This window comes from Ailuropoda melanoleuca, chromosome 17 (assembly GCF_002007445.2).
Source record: "Ailuropoda melanoleuca isolate Jingjing chromosome 17, ASM200744v2, whole genome shotgun sequence".
Classification (NCBI taxonomy): Eukaryota; Metazoa; Chordata; class Mammalia; order Carnivora; family Ursidae; genus Ailuropoda; species Ailuropoda melanoleuca.
In genome coordinates, this window is record NC_048234.1 from 11,584,087 (window position 1) to 11,598,268 (window position 14,182).

General features: G+C 46.2%; 1 protein-coding gene across 3 annotated transcripts in view; it reads right to left on the reverse strand.

Moving 5' to 3' along the window:
- Positions 1–9,592, reverse strand: part of PRPSAP2 (phosphoribosyl pyrophosphate synthetase associated protein 2) — a 47,834-nt gene extending 38,242 nt beyond the window's left edge. The window contains exons 1-5 of one of the 3 annotated variants that reach the window (XM_034646928.1): positions 9,454–9,592; positions 3,911–4,007; positions 3,512–3,662; positions 2,443–2,495; positions 246–312 (exon numbers count right to left, since the gene is read on the reverse strand). In XM_034646928.1, coding sequence (XP_034502819.1) covers positions 246–312; positions 2,443–2,495; positions 3,512–3,630 — 239 coding nt within the window. In that variant the 5' untranslated portion in view covers positions 3,631–3,662; positions 3,911–4,007; positions 9,454–9,592. Of the gene's footprint in view, positions 1–245; positions 313–2,442; positions 2,496–3,511; positions 3,663–3,910; positions 4,008–9,386; positions 9,408–9,453 lie in introns of those variants that run through there. The other 2 variants (XM_034646929.1, XM_034646930.1) reach the window with 2 other exon arrangements.
- Between the last annotated feature and the right edge of the window lie 4,590 nt (positions 9,593–14,182).

A 14,182-nucleotide genomic window follows, 5' to 3' on the forward strand; every position in this document is an offset into this window, starting at 1 on the left:
AGGCAATGTAATGGGTTCTATTCTCCTTAAGAACCTCTACTCCAAGACTCGGTGACTCCCATCCTTCAAGAACACTGAAAGAACACGTAGAAGTCAGTTACGTCAGAAAAATGAGCAGAATGAGACATACTAATTTTCAAATGATCATAATTCTTCCTGCCCAGTCAGCTCTTATCACTCCAAACGCTCACGCCCAGAAAGAAAAACCCAGAGAGCGACACCGCGTCTGTTCGGTAAGGACTCACTTTGAGACAGTTTGGATGATGAAAACATCCTTTCCCCTCACGGATTCTTGAATCTGTACTCTTGTCTCTGGCAGGAAAAGAAAAAAAGGGGGGGAAGGCAAAAAACATATATAATTTACATTTTTGAAAATACACAAAAAATCTGCTTCATCCCCAATGTTATAAAATATGGAAACTGGAACTGTTAAAGAAACTCATGAGGTTTTAGGTGTTGTAAGGGATAATGAACACACTGGCATTAACCACATTTTTTATTTTTTGTGGGGGGGGGCAAGGACAGAGGGAGAGAGAGGATCTCAAGCAGGCTCCACACCCAGCACAGAGCCCGACATGGGGCTCGATCTCACAACCCTGAGATCCTGACCTGAGCGGAAACCAAGAGTCAGATGCTTAACCAACTGAGCCACCCAGGCACCCCTAACCACACTTTTTAAATATGTCAGGTTACATTACGTGCTTCCAAAAGAATTCCATTTCTGACTTGGAACAAGTGAATCTACCCTTCTTACTTCTCTCACGTAGACAGCGAGTGCTACGCCATGCTGGGCACAGTATCTCTAAGGGAAATTATTCATTCATAAAACCAGCACAATTAAGAACTTATTAGGTGGGACGCCTGGGTGGCTCAGTCTGTTAAGCATCTGCCTTCAGCTCAGGTCATGATTACAGGGTCCTGGGATCAAGCCCCGCATCAGTCTACTTGCTCGGTAGGGAGCCTGCTTCTCCCTCTGCCTCTACGCACATGCTCGTGTTCTCTCGCTCTAACAAATAAAAAAATAAAATCTTAAAAAAAAAATTTATTAGGCAATAAATGTTATAATAATGCTGTGAGAGAAAGAAATAAGGTCCAGTATCCCTACCCTCAAAAAAACGTGTGATCAGCCATAATTAGACAAATGCAGAATGGGCCATTCTTCAAAGTCAACGTCATGTGAAGAAAAGAACTATTCTGGATTAGGAGAAACTAAAGAGATAAAAGAACATATTGCTTGAGCCAAGAATCCTGGTTTGGGAAAAAAAAAAAAAAAAAAAAAAACCCAGCTACAAAAGGCTCTCCAGGACAACTAGGGAAATCTGAACACAGACTAGATATTAGATAATTAGAGAATGATCATGAATTTCTTTCAGTGTCACAATGGTGTATTCCTGCAAGAGAAAGTGCTTATTCTTGAGAAACATGGTCAAGCACTCAGGGCTTAAGTGACCTGATGCCTGCAACCTACTTGCAAAAGATTCCACACATACATATTGATGAATGTATGTTCATCATACATTCGGTGCCTCTGAATGTTACCTGTTGAATCCAAGTAGCAGACATACGGATGGATATTCACTGCACTATTCTCTCAACTTTTTTATAGGTCTGAACATTTCGGTTAAAAATGTTGGAAAAAACCAGAATACGTGTTTACAAAGGAATATGGTACCAAGGAAAGCAAATGAGCTTTAAAGTCGGGGAGAGCTGGGTTTGAATCCTGACTCTGCTACTCTGGGGACCTTGTACCGAACCTTACCCTTGAACACGGTTCTTCGGTATCTGGTAGCAGCGAGGAATCCACAAATGTCAGTTCCTGCCTTTCTTCCCAGTAGACACCAAGTACTTTCTCTGCCCTCATTCGTGGACCCGGGGGGGCGGACCGACCTCCTCCCGAGCCTTCCGCCACCAGCTCTCCCTTACCTCCCCTTCCAGACTACACAAAGGACATCATGCAGTCCCCTATGGCAGCAGATTAAATCATCTGCAGGTTAGAAAGCTCCAAGCTCAGCACAAGATCTGCTTGAGATTCTCTCTCCCTCTCCCTCCCCACTTATGCGCATGCTCGCTCTCTAAAATAAATAAATCTTTAAAAAAAAAAAAAAAGAATAACAACCAATTGATTCTGTGGCCACACAGGGTTTTCTCATCCTGCCTAAGGGCACATACACTCAGACAACTGCTGAGATGTTCCCATTCAGTGGACAGGTGCACGCATCTCTGTGGTTTTTACTGGATGAGGTCTGAGAGCTGCAGTTCTACCCCCCACGTGCTCCGTATCCAGCTGGTATCAGTAGGAGCTAAAGCACCCCTGTCACCCGACTTCTTGCGGAACTAACCGGCCACTGGGTCCAACTGTTTCAAGAGTGGACGATGAGGGACTGAGCCAGCACGTCACATTCCACAAAAAGATGAACGAAACACAAGTCCAACATAGCTCACCTCTGTTAGGTTCCTGGTAAACCTGCACTTTGCCCATCTCCACCCCCAGCCGCCTAGAGAAGAGAAAGGGGAGAAAATGTTGAAAAGGTAATAGAGACAGAATCCATCCATCCAACATCTTTACAGTTTGAGGATGCTTCATAAATTCATGAAAAGAAGATAAAGCAAAATAAAATAGAGGCACTGTCATTATACAATTGAAAGCGGATATGCTACTGTTCTTCACTCCGTTACCTAACCCCCCATCGCCACCCCGCACCGACCCCAAGAAGGCCTCCAGAGTCCTGCTCAGCCTGCCTCACCGACCATTTCCTTGTGCCCTGTGCCCTCCAGCTGTGCTCCTGGGCCATACCAACACCACCTACTGCACACCACAGGGCCTTTGCACCTCTGTCCCTTCTGCCTAGAGGGTTTCTCAGTTCACATACCATCCCCTTGGTTTAAAAGGCACCCGAGCCCCCAAGTTAAAGCAGAACAACTGCCCAAATCATTTCTTTCACACTGTTTTCTTCACACTATCTATCACCACCTGAAATTTTGTTTTGTTGACTTCCTTCTTGTCTGGCTCCCCAACTAAATACAAGAAGGAAGGATCTTGACTGGTTTGCTCACCATTAATCCCCAATATCTAGATCAAGGCCTAGTACCCAGCAGGATCTTTGATCTTTATTTACTGTCTTTTTTTTTTTAATTTAAATTTTGTTAGTTAATATACAGTGCTATATCGGTTTCTGGAGAACCGTTATTTAATAAGTGACTACACCGAACTATAATCTAAATAAACTATTTCCGTACAGAATACACTCCAGTGTTCTCTACAGTCAAGTAATCCTACACATGTGTGGCACCTGACACAATCCCTGGCACTCATGAGGACCCCCAAATGCCTGCTGAACGAACATGTTGGCAGTTACGACAGTTTACAAAAAGGTTAGCCCTTAATATACGGAGAATACGCAGATTAACGACAAGATACCTGCTGTCGAGTTGAACAATCCGCGATCTTGCAATCATCAAATTTAAAACATCACAAAATGAATACGGGGTTTACGGTACGATTATAACTCACTCAGCAATCTTCTTTGAGAGCTCCATACACGATGAATTAGAATTTGCTGAAAACAACACCAGGCCTCCTTTGGTTACGTTCATCTTGGTTTCTAATTCAGGCGGCGCCACACAAAACATCAAAACCTTCTTGGTTTTCCAATTCTCAGAGCCTAGGAGGATTAGAAGTATATTAACAACTGCCAGAGAATATTAAATTCACCTGAATGGACTTTTTTTTTTAAATAGCCAATGACTTAAGCTGAAGATTAGGGCTCACCATCATGGAGTCTCTTATGTCACATCTATGCATGGACAAATAAAAAGTTTGTTTGGATTTTAGGGTTCCAAATTTATGGAAGTATGTTATTATATGAGTTAATTAGTTTTCATGACCACTGGGAATAAATGATAAACTTACAAGAAAGGCGGAGCTGAAGAGCTCAGTGTTTTACTGTTTTGCTGCTTAAAGTCAATTATGGACAACCTCCTTTTATTCTCTGACAACAAAATTCCTCCTGGATTAACACACAGAAAAATGGCAGAGCCATTAGCAAGGACATGGACTGATCAACCCTTAAATAATGAATAAATAACCCATCTATGCCCAGCTTTTCCTATATTAACTATTTGCCCCAGAACCTCCCCCTGGCCTGCCAGCTGCCTCTCTGGTGCCCTGAGCCGAGTATAAGGCAGACCTCACCACCTGCATTTTCCTGAACTGGAACACAAGGCTGACCAAATAATAACCCTGAGGGGAAGTGAGCAGACCACCCAAGTGACAGGCAGCAGAGCACAAACAGAAAAGCCCCGGGCTCAAAGTCATCAGAGCTCAGTAGGTCATCCCACAGGCCATTCACATGCCCTTCCGCCTCCCACTCTCTGGCCTGTGTCCTTATCACCCAAGGAAGGTGCAGGACTTAGGTGCCCAGCAACAATCTTGCAGGCCACGGGGCATGGGGGCACCTTCCCAGTAAGCCCTTCCCCGGTGGCAGCTTTACTTGGGATGGCCCCGGGAAGGCCGGTGGAGATTACAAAAGGGAGAAAGCCGAGTGGGGCTCTTTTTTGCTGTTCTTCCATTTTAATTACACGAGTAATACACAAACACGTTCTCCTTGGAAAAAACCAGAACCAGGACCATTTAGGCTAAAGTCAGCAGCCTCCATCCCAGGCCCCTTCCCACCCACCCTCCCCGAATGGACAGTTCTTATTAGTTTGATACGGACACCGACATTTATACATTCACACATGACCCCTCCCCTATAAAAAATAGGACAAAAATACTTTTCTAATATAAAAAAAATCACCGTACAAATTTATCTATCATCCTTTTTGTTAAACGATATACTCTGACAGCCCAGGGCATATAAAACATACACCCATATATAAAAATATACGCCCATCCCTTTTAACTGCTGCCAGTACTCCACAGCACTGGAGGTGCCGCATTTAGGGGGTCACCAACCTGAACAGGCCTCCTAGTGCATGTGTGTGTCTCTCTGCAATCACTGCAAGAAGAGAACCACTGGGGCCGGGGGGGGGGGGGGGGGTTTAGTACGGACGCACCAGCAGGCTAGGAAAGCACGTTGCCCCCCAGAGTGCCTCCTATGGGGCATGCCACAATGGGAAATGTGGAGCAGGGCAATGAAATTTACCTATAGCCTGTGAATTACAAACAGAAACACAGGCACAAATGGCCAAAGCCCTAAGGAGACCAAGGAGGGCCAGCGGTGCCTACCATGGAAAGGGTAGGGAGCAGGGATCAGGAGCAGGGATCAGCCAACTACAGCCCATGGGCCAAACCAGGTCCCTCCAAATGCTATTTCTGTACATAAAATTGTATCGGAACACAGCCACGCACACTGCCTACCAACTGTCTATGGCTACAATGATGGATTGCCGGCCATAAAGCTGAAAACGCGGATTATCTGGTCCTCTAGAGTCGGCTGACCCCTGCTTTATGGAATAGTGTGGGGCAGAGCAGCTGGTATACGTGAAAGAAAGAACATTCTCAATACTCGAAGTTGGAAGGGATCTCAAGTATCTTCCAACACTGTCTCTCAACCAATGTACGTCACACAGTACAGGTCTGGAAGAGGAAACTCGTTTTCCTGTAGTTNGGGGGGGGGGGGGGTGCAATTTACAGGTACGGACGCACCAGCAGGCTAGGAAAGCACGTTGCCCCCCAGAGTGCCTCCTATGGGGCATGCCACAATGGGAAATGTGGAGCAGGGCAATGAAATTTACCTATAGCCTGTGAATTACAAACAGAAACACAGGCACAAATGGCCAAAGCCCTAAGGAGACCAAGGAGGGCCAGCGGTGCCTACCATGGAAAGGGTAGGGAGCAGGGATCAGGAGCAGGGATCAGCCAACTACAGCCCATGGGCCAAACCAGGTCCCTCCAAATGCTATTTCTGTACATAAAATTGTATCGGAACACAGCCACGCACACTGCCTACCAACTGTCTATGGCTACAATGATGGATTGCCGGCCATAAAGCTGAAAACGCGGATTATCTGGTCCTCTAGAGTCGGCTGACCCCTGCTTTATGGAATAGTGTGGGGCAGAGCAGCTGGTATACGTGAAAGAAAGAACATTCTCAATACTCGAAGTTGGAAGGGATCTCAAGTATCTTCCAACACTGTCTCTCAACCAATGTACGTCACACAGTACAGGTCTGGAAGAGGAAACTCGTTTTCCTGTAGTTTTAAGTACAGGTTTTGGAGTAAAGCTCACGTTTGCATCCTGGCTCCTACTTAGCTCCTTGTGAGGCCCTGCATAAATTAATATTTCTCAGCCTCAGTTCCCGTATCTGTATAATACATGAATATGGCCCTTAGGGGGTCAGTGTAAAATTAATTTCTGTACAGCACTTAACAAAGTGTCCCACATAGAGGATCTGCTTGGTAAATGGATGCTACGTAGGAATCACCTGTTAATATTTTGGTTTTCTACTGAACAAGGACAGTAATATACATGGGGTGGCCCTCTTTTTACATCTCCCAAACTTGAAATAAGAAGCTTCTTAAAGTACCATAGTGTTCTTGAGAGGGCTTGGAACAATCAGAACGAAAGCGTCTGAGGGTAGAAAGAGCTCTTAGAGGTCAATCGTCCCATCTACCGGACTCCTGCCAAGAAACCACTCCAGGCACTTTAAGAGCCAGACTGATACCCACATCCTGAAGGCCCATGCATTCCAAACTCTTTCTTAGAGCATACTAAACTTCCTCTCCCTGCAGTCGCCACCCCCTGGTCCTTGTCCTTCCCTTGAGGATTTATAGGAAACATCAGATTCCTTTGCCGCAGGGCAGGGCTCAACCTATGTCTAGATGGCTCTCTTTGCTGTGTGTATTCTCTTCTCCAGGCTACTTCCTGGAGCCTTTCCTTACTGGTCACCGTTTAAATGCCCTTCACTACTGACTATGGCCTCTTAAGTCCCCGTCTTCAGATACCAGGTTTCTGCAACTGAAATCTACCCTGAAAAGACCCTCAGAAATGGCACTGGAAGGAGAGTCCATTTGGAAATGGTTATCGATACAGTCATGTTCCGTGACCATTCATTCCTCAAGATGTTCAAAGCTAAGGGCTGTTGCTAGCTTGGGTCCTGCTTTTCCCTATTGGAAATGCAAGTTGTGCTCTTTACCAAGCTTCAAGAAAAGCCAGTTTTAAAAGATTATCCTCAGAAACATAATCACCAACCAGGATGGGGCTGGTGGGAGGCTCATTAGCACAAAGCTTCAGTGTGAAATGGAACCTATAACCTAAAGCTGCTTTTCCATTTATCCTAAATTTACTCTAGAATGTGTGAGAATTATTCATACCACGTATGAAAACACACCCTTTTCAGAGAATCTCAGCACCTTTCAAAAAGCAAATCAAATCTCCTCTTTGAATGAGATTTGGCAACCTGTTAGGTCTCATGAACGAATCCACACTGGAAGACCACTTGCTCTGGAAGTTGCCAGCAGTTATTTCATAACCACTTCTCCACATTTTGGGTGAGGAAGGCTCGCATTAGAGTGTGATGCTTTCCCTCCAAAGCGCCCACTGTACAAACACCTCCTAGCTAAAGATGCTGGAGTAGGAGTGTGAAGTCTTGGGTCTGTCTTCCACGGTCACTAGCTACCAGCCCTTGGGTAGGTCCCTTGGCCTCGCCAGGCCTGCGCCTCTCCCTTCCTGACAACCGTGAAAGAGGCTTGGTAAAATCAGCTTCCTCCACCAGAAATTAAGGTCCAAGACAGCAGAGATTTTTTCTCACCCTTATGTTCTCTGCCGTATGACCAGAGCCTAGTACCTGACGCGTCAAAGAAGCTAAATGATATTTGGCAAACAACGGATATTTGAGTAAAGTCTGACCTGGTTGAGTTGCAGTGATTAACAAACGGAACTAGAAGGCATCATAAACAGCAAAGAATGATTATTTTTATTAGTGATGTCCCTCTCTCTCAAAAAAAAAAAAATTGCTTTTTGTATCAGTGCTGAAGAGAATTAGTAGGCCAAAACCTGAGCTGAATTAATCCTCTATGCCTCCGTGATCCCAGGCACTTTGCCCGTCTCTCCATCACACGTTTTCTTACGGCGAACAACATTTTCTGAGTGCTCTGAACTCTTATGACAACTCAATAAAGCAGGCACCAGATGAGGACCAATTTTACACATGGGGAAATGAGGCCTGGAGATGAAGAAACGTGCTCAAGGCTGCATGGCCTCTAAGCAGCAGACATTAGCTCAGTTTCAGTCTGACTTCTAACACAGACAGTTGTATGCACAGCTCCTCTCTCAACAACACAGAAAATGACTGGACTCCCCTGCTGAATTCGGCATTACAGTGAGCAGGATCGAGCAAACATCCAGATTTTGAAAAAAGTCTACAGTAAACACGCCTTGTTTGGGAAACAATTTATATCGAGTGTTAAAGAAAGAACACAACACAGATCTTTGAGTATTTCCCCTTTTGGGAATCTATACCAAGGGGAAGAAAGAAAAAGCCATATATGCTCAGTGATGGTCACTGCAAGATTTCTTTTAAGAGCAACACTGGATATGTAGAAAGGATCCATAATGGGATATATAAGTAAAATTCTGAATATATATTCAACATAATAAAAACGGTAAATCTCTGGGACTATGCACAAGTCCTTATGTTAAGTGAGTAAGGAATTCCATCTCCTCTAATCAAAACTAGGTGATAATGGTATAGACCGGGTCAGGATAGGAATACGAACAGGAAGAAGGGTATGACTTAGTGGAATTCAATAATGTGGCTGAATTATTTTTATTTGCGCATTTAATCTTTTAAACATTAGAAATCACACTTCCTCATGCCCCAAATAACCATTCCCCATTTCCTTATTCTTTGTAAAAGCTAAACAACCCAAACTGCGCCAGTATCAAAATAAAGGGGGGGGGGAAATTCTTATCATCAATATAATATACTGGGGGGGAACATTTTATAGTAAACTAGTATCTAAAAATTACATCAAGGTCCTCCATCAACCTCCACTGCGTGAGTTCTGGGTGGAATTAAAAAAAAAAAAAAAACCGGCTAGAGGGCAACAGAAATGTCTGCGAGGAGCAAGGCCAGTCAACTTAAAATCAGGGGCCGTGTCAGATTAGGGGCCGGAGATGGCTGGGTTGGAGGCTTGTTTTCTGAGCCGCCCGGCCGCACGTCCCATAATTAGGGCTCGACTCCCAACGGCGCCTGGAGCGGGGTAACCCCGGGGGCCTCGGGCCGGGCCCGAGCCCCACGGACCCGGGACGGGAGAGGAGGGAGGGAAGAAGGGGGCGGCTGCGGGCGCGAGGCCGGGGTCGCCCTGCTGTACCCCCCCAGCCGCCGCCCCGGGACCGCGCGACCCGTCCGCCAGCCGGCGCCGGGGCTCCCCGCCCCTTGCACCTGCGCCCCGCACTGCCGGAGCCCGCCGGTCCGCGCAGCCACTCGTCGCTGGCTCCCGCCCGCCTACCTGGCCCCGACCCCAGCCCCGGCCCCGCCGCAGCCTCGGCTGCCGAAGGAAGAAAGCGCCGGCTCTCCAGACGACTTCTTTAGGAGCAAAATGGCGACTCCATGCGCAAGAACAGCGTCCGCGGCGACTGCGAGGCCTGTGGGCGGGGCAGGGGGGCGGGGCCGGGAGCCGGGATTGCGGAGGCACCTGGCTGGGGGCCGTGGGCGTGGCCTAGCCGAGGGGAGGAGCGCGGCCGAGGGGCCGGGCTAGAGAGGTGGGGCCAGGTCGGCACGAGGGGCAGGGAGATGGGCGGGACTGAGCCTCATTGGGCCCCTTGGACGCGGCTAGCCCCCAGGTGGCTGTGAATGCGAGGGTGTGGAATTACAGGTGTCTGGGTTACAGAGTCTTCGCCGGCCTGAAATCTTGGACGGAGTTAACCCTCCGAGCCTCGATTTCCTCATCTGAAAAATGGAAATGATAGTAGCATCCATCTCTTGGGGTTGTGAGGATTAAATGAGATAGCGCCTGCAGAACTTTTTAGCTCAGTTCCTGGCAAATAGTAAATGCTCAGTTGTTACTGTAATTATTTCCTTTCTTCTTTTATTATAAAGGAATTGGTGCTTCTGGTAACCATTGCCTGAATTCCTTACAATTTGAGTATGTTTACCCTTTATTTGATATATATAACATAATAATAGCGACCACGTATGTAGCATTTACCATGTATCAGACCAACTCCTCTTAAATGCTTACCGTATATTAACCGTAATTTATTTAATCCTCACAAGAGAATGAAAATGGCATTTTAATAGCTGTGGGAAGTGAAACACCGACGCAGAATGACTTGACAAATGACCAAGTGGACAAGAATTGCAATCCAGGAGGGCTGGCACCAAACTCCGCACTAAGCTGACCCATATACTGCACTGCATCTCCAACTCTGCTTTGGATTTTTCACAAGTGTGAGGCATGAAATCATTCATCGAAGGTTGGGCAGCTAGCTAGAAGCAGCCAACCTCTTATTTTAAAATTGGGGAATACAAGCATCTCAATTTATGAGTTATAAATTGGAGGATGCTTCATGAAATGGAGTCGTTTAAGACATCTCCTTTGTCTGACAACTTAACCGGGACATACTTCTGCAAAGAGCAAGGCCCATGAGCCCATTGATACCTTCGCGGGACCAAACTCTCCAGACAGACCTCTACTGGGTTTTCTTCACCTCTTCTCACACTGTGATCTAACCCTCGTCCAACCCCACCTGCCTGCCTGGGCCAGCAGCGTGGGATCTACCCTTCACGCCACCTGTTGCCCTATGAATGGATCTGACCAATCAGGACAGCTCATCTCTCTCATCTCTCTGATTCACTCCAAGGACAGGCCACTGAGCCAATGGGAGCCCAGGAGACACGATCTCGAGCCTGCTGGGGGACTGCGGCTGGAGGCTTCCTCTCTTACTACCTGTCGGGATACCTCGAGGGGACCCGCCAGAAGAAAAATTGATAGAGGAAGAAAGGGGGAGGGATATAGACGGGCCCCATCGAGTTTAGGCTGAATCTGAAGTCAGTAGTTCGCTGGACTTTTCAATTATTGGAGCCAATAAATTTCTCCCCTCCACCCTCTTAAGTCACTGTGGATGGACCTGCGGGTTCTCCCCCAGCTTGTTCACTGTTCTTTCTCACCAGCCTTTTCCTCTATCTCTGAACCACAGGGCCTTTGGACATGCTGTTCTTGCCTCCCAGAATGCCATTCCTCCTGCAGTCCTCTCCTCCACCAACGCCTACTGAAACTGCCTCTCTGCTCAACTGTCATCTTCAAGGCTTCCCTAAACACCCCCCCATCTACTTCATGTACTTTTTCTTCATTAAGCTTATCATGATTGCTAATTATTGCTAATTGTGTATTTACTTGGATGATTATTTCATAAGTTTCTCCACCCCAGGTCCCATATGGCAGGCCTTTTGTCTCTTTTGCTGACCACTATTTCCCAGCACTCAAAACAGGGTCTGGCACAAGCATGGTACTCAAGAAATGTCTGTAAAATGAGTGACCTCAGGTTTACCCCCTTGGTGGAAAAGAGGTGGACAATAGCACAGAATTATATAACATTTGCACCACACAGAGAACATGTTCTGGAAATTTTACAGATTGGCTCTCCTGAGCCAGTATGGCTTGCTCCCATTTAGCACTGCTTCCAGGATTCCAGTGAAATGGTTAGTTTCTCATCAGTTTCCCCTCACCACAGGCACTTAGCTTCTAGTTTCCTTTGCGCTTGTCCATCTCCCTTCCATTCTCCAAAGACTCTTTGAACTCCCTGGGGCTGAAGCCTCATCTCCCATTCTCATTATCCTTGGAGTTTAGGCCATGGGGGAAAGCTGTGGTGGACATCCACCCCCGATGACCCAGCAGTGACCACAGCCCCAGTCACCACCTGACTGCAGCTGTATGAGACCTCAAGAGAGAATCACCTGAGCCCAGTCAAACCACAGAACACTGAGAGATAATAATACATTTTTTGGACTAGGTCCCTGAGTTTGAAGATGTCTTGTTACACAGCGATGGTAATGAGCAAGAAAGGAGCAGAAACAGAATTTAAAGACTGTGGTCAGTTCCACGCGAATGCAGTTTTGGGTTAGTCTATTGCTAAGCCTGAGAATCCCTTACACGCTTGGAGGTTTGCAGAGTCTTTATATATTATGGAAGTCATCATTCTGCCTGCATCACTTCATTGACTACATTCGAGGGCCAAACTTCCGCACATAAAATATGAATCAAGACACCCAAGCCTAAGACATTCCCCTCTAACCACCCCCCCCTTTTTTAAGGAAGAAAATCTTTGCTATAGTTTTACAGAAGTTTGTCAGGAGGGTGGTAGAGCAGAAAACACAGACTTCTCCTTCAAATGAATGTTGATGGCCTTTGTCCAGATTCCTTCTCCCCTACTCACTGACGGTGTGACCTTAACCTTTCTGCACCTGCTTCCTCAGGACGGGAATGATCTCAGCGTCTACCTCGGAGGGTTGTCGTGATGACAAAGTGACATTACCTGGCACCCAGCTGCCTACCAATTTTTATTTGCCACACTTGCTACAAACTACAGTAATATGGATGGGCAGTGATGTTTTTAATCCATCTCTAATTCTGAGCACTTTTTACTAATCTATACAAACTGTCTTCGCAACTTTGCCCAAGTATTTTTTCATGTTAAATTTCTCCAGGTAAGCTCGTGCGTCAAAGGATATGCACTTTTCAAATCTTGTCCCCAAGAAATTTTGTACTAATTTACATCCTCGCCAAAAACATGAAGGGTGTCCATTTTTTCTCTTCATCCCCACCCACACCAAGCATGATCCTTTTTTTTTAAATTGGCCCAGTGGATGGTCAACGTTTCCTGAGCTTTTAAAATTACTTGTCCACATCAAGGTGCTTGTAGCTCCCTGGCCACCTTGCTAGCTGACCTTCAGCTCCATTCATTCACTCAACAAATATTGATTGAGTACCTACCACATGCCAGGCCCAGTTAGAGAGCTGGGCCACAGTGAGAATGACAAAGCACCTGTCTCCTGAGATGACCAAGGGGTAGGTGAGCCACTGCCTGCTAGGTGGTTGGCAAGTGCCTGCTACAGCACCCAGGAAACGATACTATGTAAGCGAGACCTTCGTAAATAAATAGAGAATATACATTTTGTAAATATATAAATGATATTATGTTACCACATATGACATTCATAATCATTATACATAAAATGATAATATCAAATATTATCATGATCCTTTTGAGCCAGAGGACCTTAAAAGTCACTTCGCTCCATCCCTCAGTTTACTCGTCTGTAAATGGGCTAATGCCACCTACCTCAGAGGACAGTCTGAGGATGGAGGGGAACTATGTTATTTACTGTGCCCGGCAGTCACAGGAGCCGCAATGAGGTTGACACAGTCCCCTCACAGCCTCCTCCTGCTGACAGCCCAGATTGGAGATGCGGGACTCCGAGCCTTTGCTTACATTTCACTTTCTGCAGCTGTTCCCCTCACCCATGGCCCGTGGGAACGAGAAATGGTGCAGCCACTCTGAGAAACAGCTTGGCGGTTCCTCAAAAAGTTAGACACAGACTTTCCATGACTCATCAGTTTTTTCCGTAGGTGTCTGCCCAAGAGAACTGAAAACAGCCTTTCCAGCAAATACTTGTACACAAATGGGAATAGCTGTGGTTCTTAAACTTGAGAGCCCATCTTCATCAAACAGAGGGATTGTTAAAGCATGGAACGCCGGGCCCAAACCCAGAGCTGCTGATTCCATGAGACCTGGTGGAATTTGAGAATCTGGATTTCTAGCAAGTTCCCTCAGGGTGCCGATGCTGCCATCCAGTGGCCATATTTGAGAGCCATTGTCTGGGAGTTCTGAGGATGAAGAGTGGATGTGGGTGAGCTACTAGCCATCTCCATCACAGATGGGGAGGGACCCCAAATCATGTCCCACAAAGGACCACGAATGGCATTAAGACCTTCTTCCATGGCTTTGTCTTTTTATGTTCACTCCACATCCTCTATCAAATACACAAAAATGCACCCATATGTCACAGAAAATATGAAACTCTTTGCCCTTTAAAATAAAACTTGGAAGGATTTTTATGATTTTTGTCTCTGAAATCATTTGGCTGCAAGGGATTCGCTCAGCTTCTGACTGTCTGTGATTTCTAAGCAATTAGCGTTCATCTTACTTTACGGGAATTTCTTACAAAGTGAGAAAATC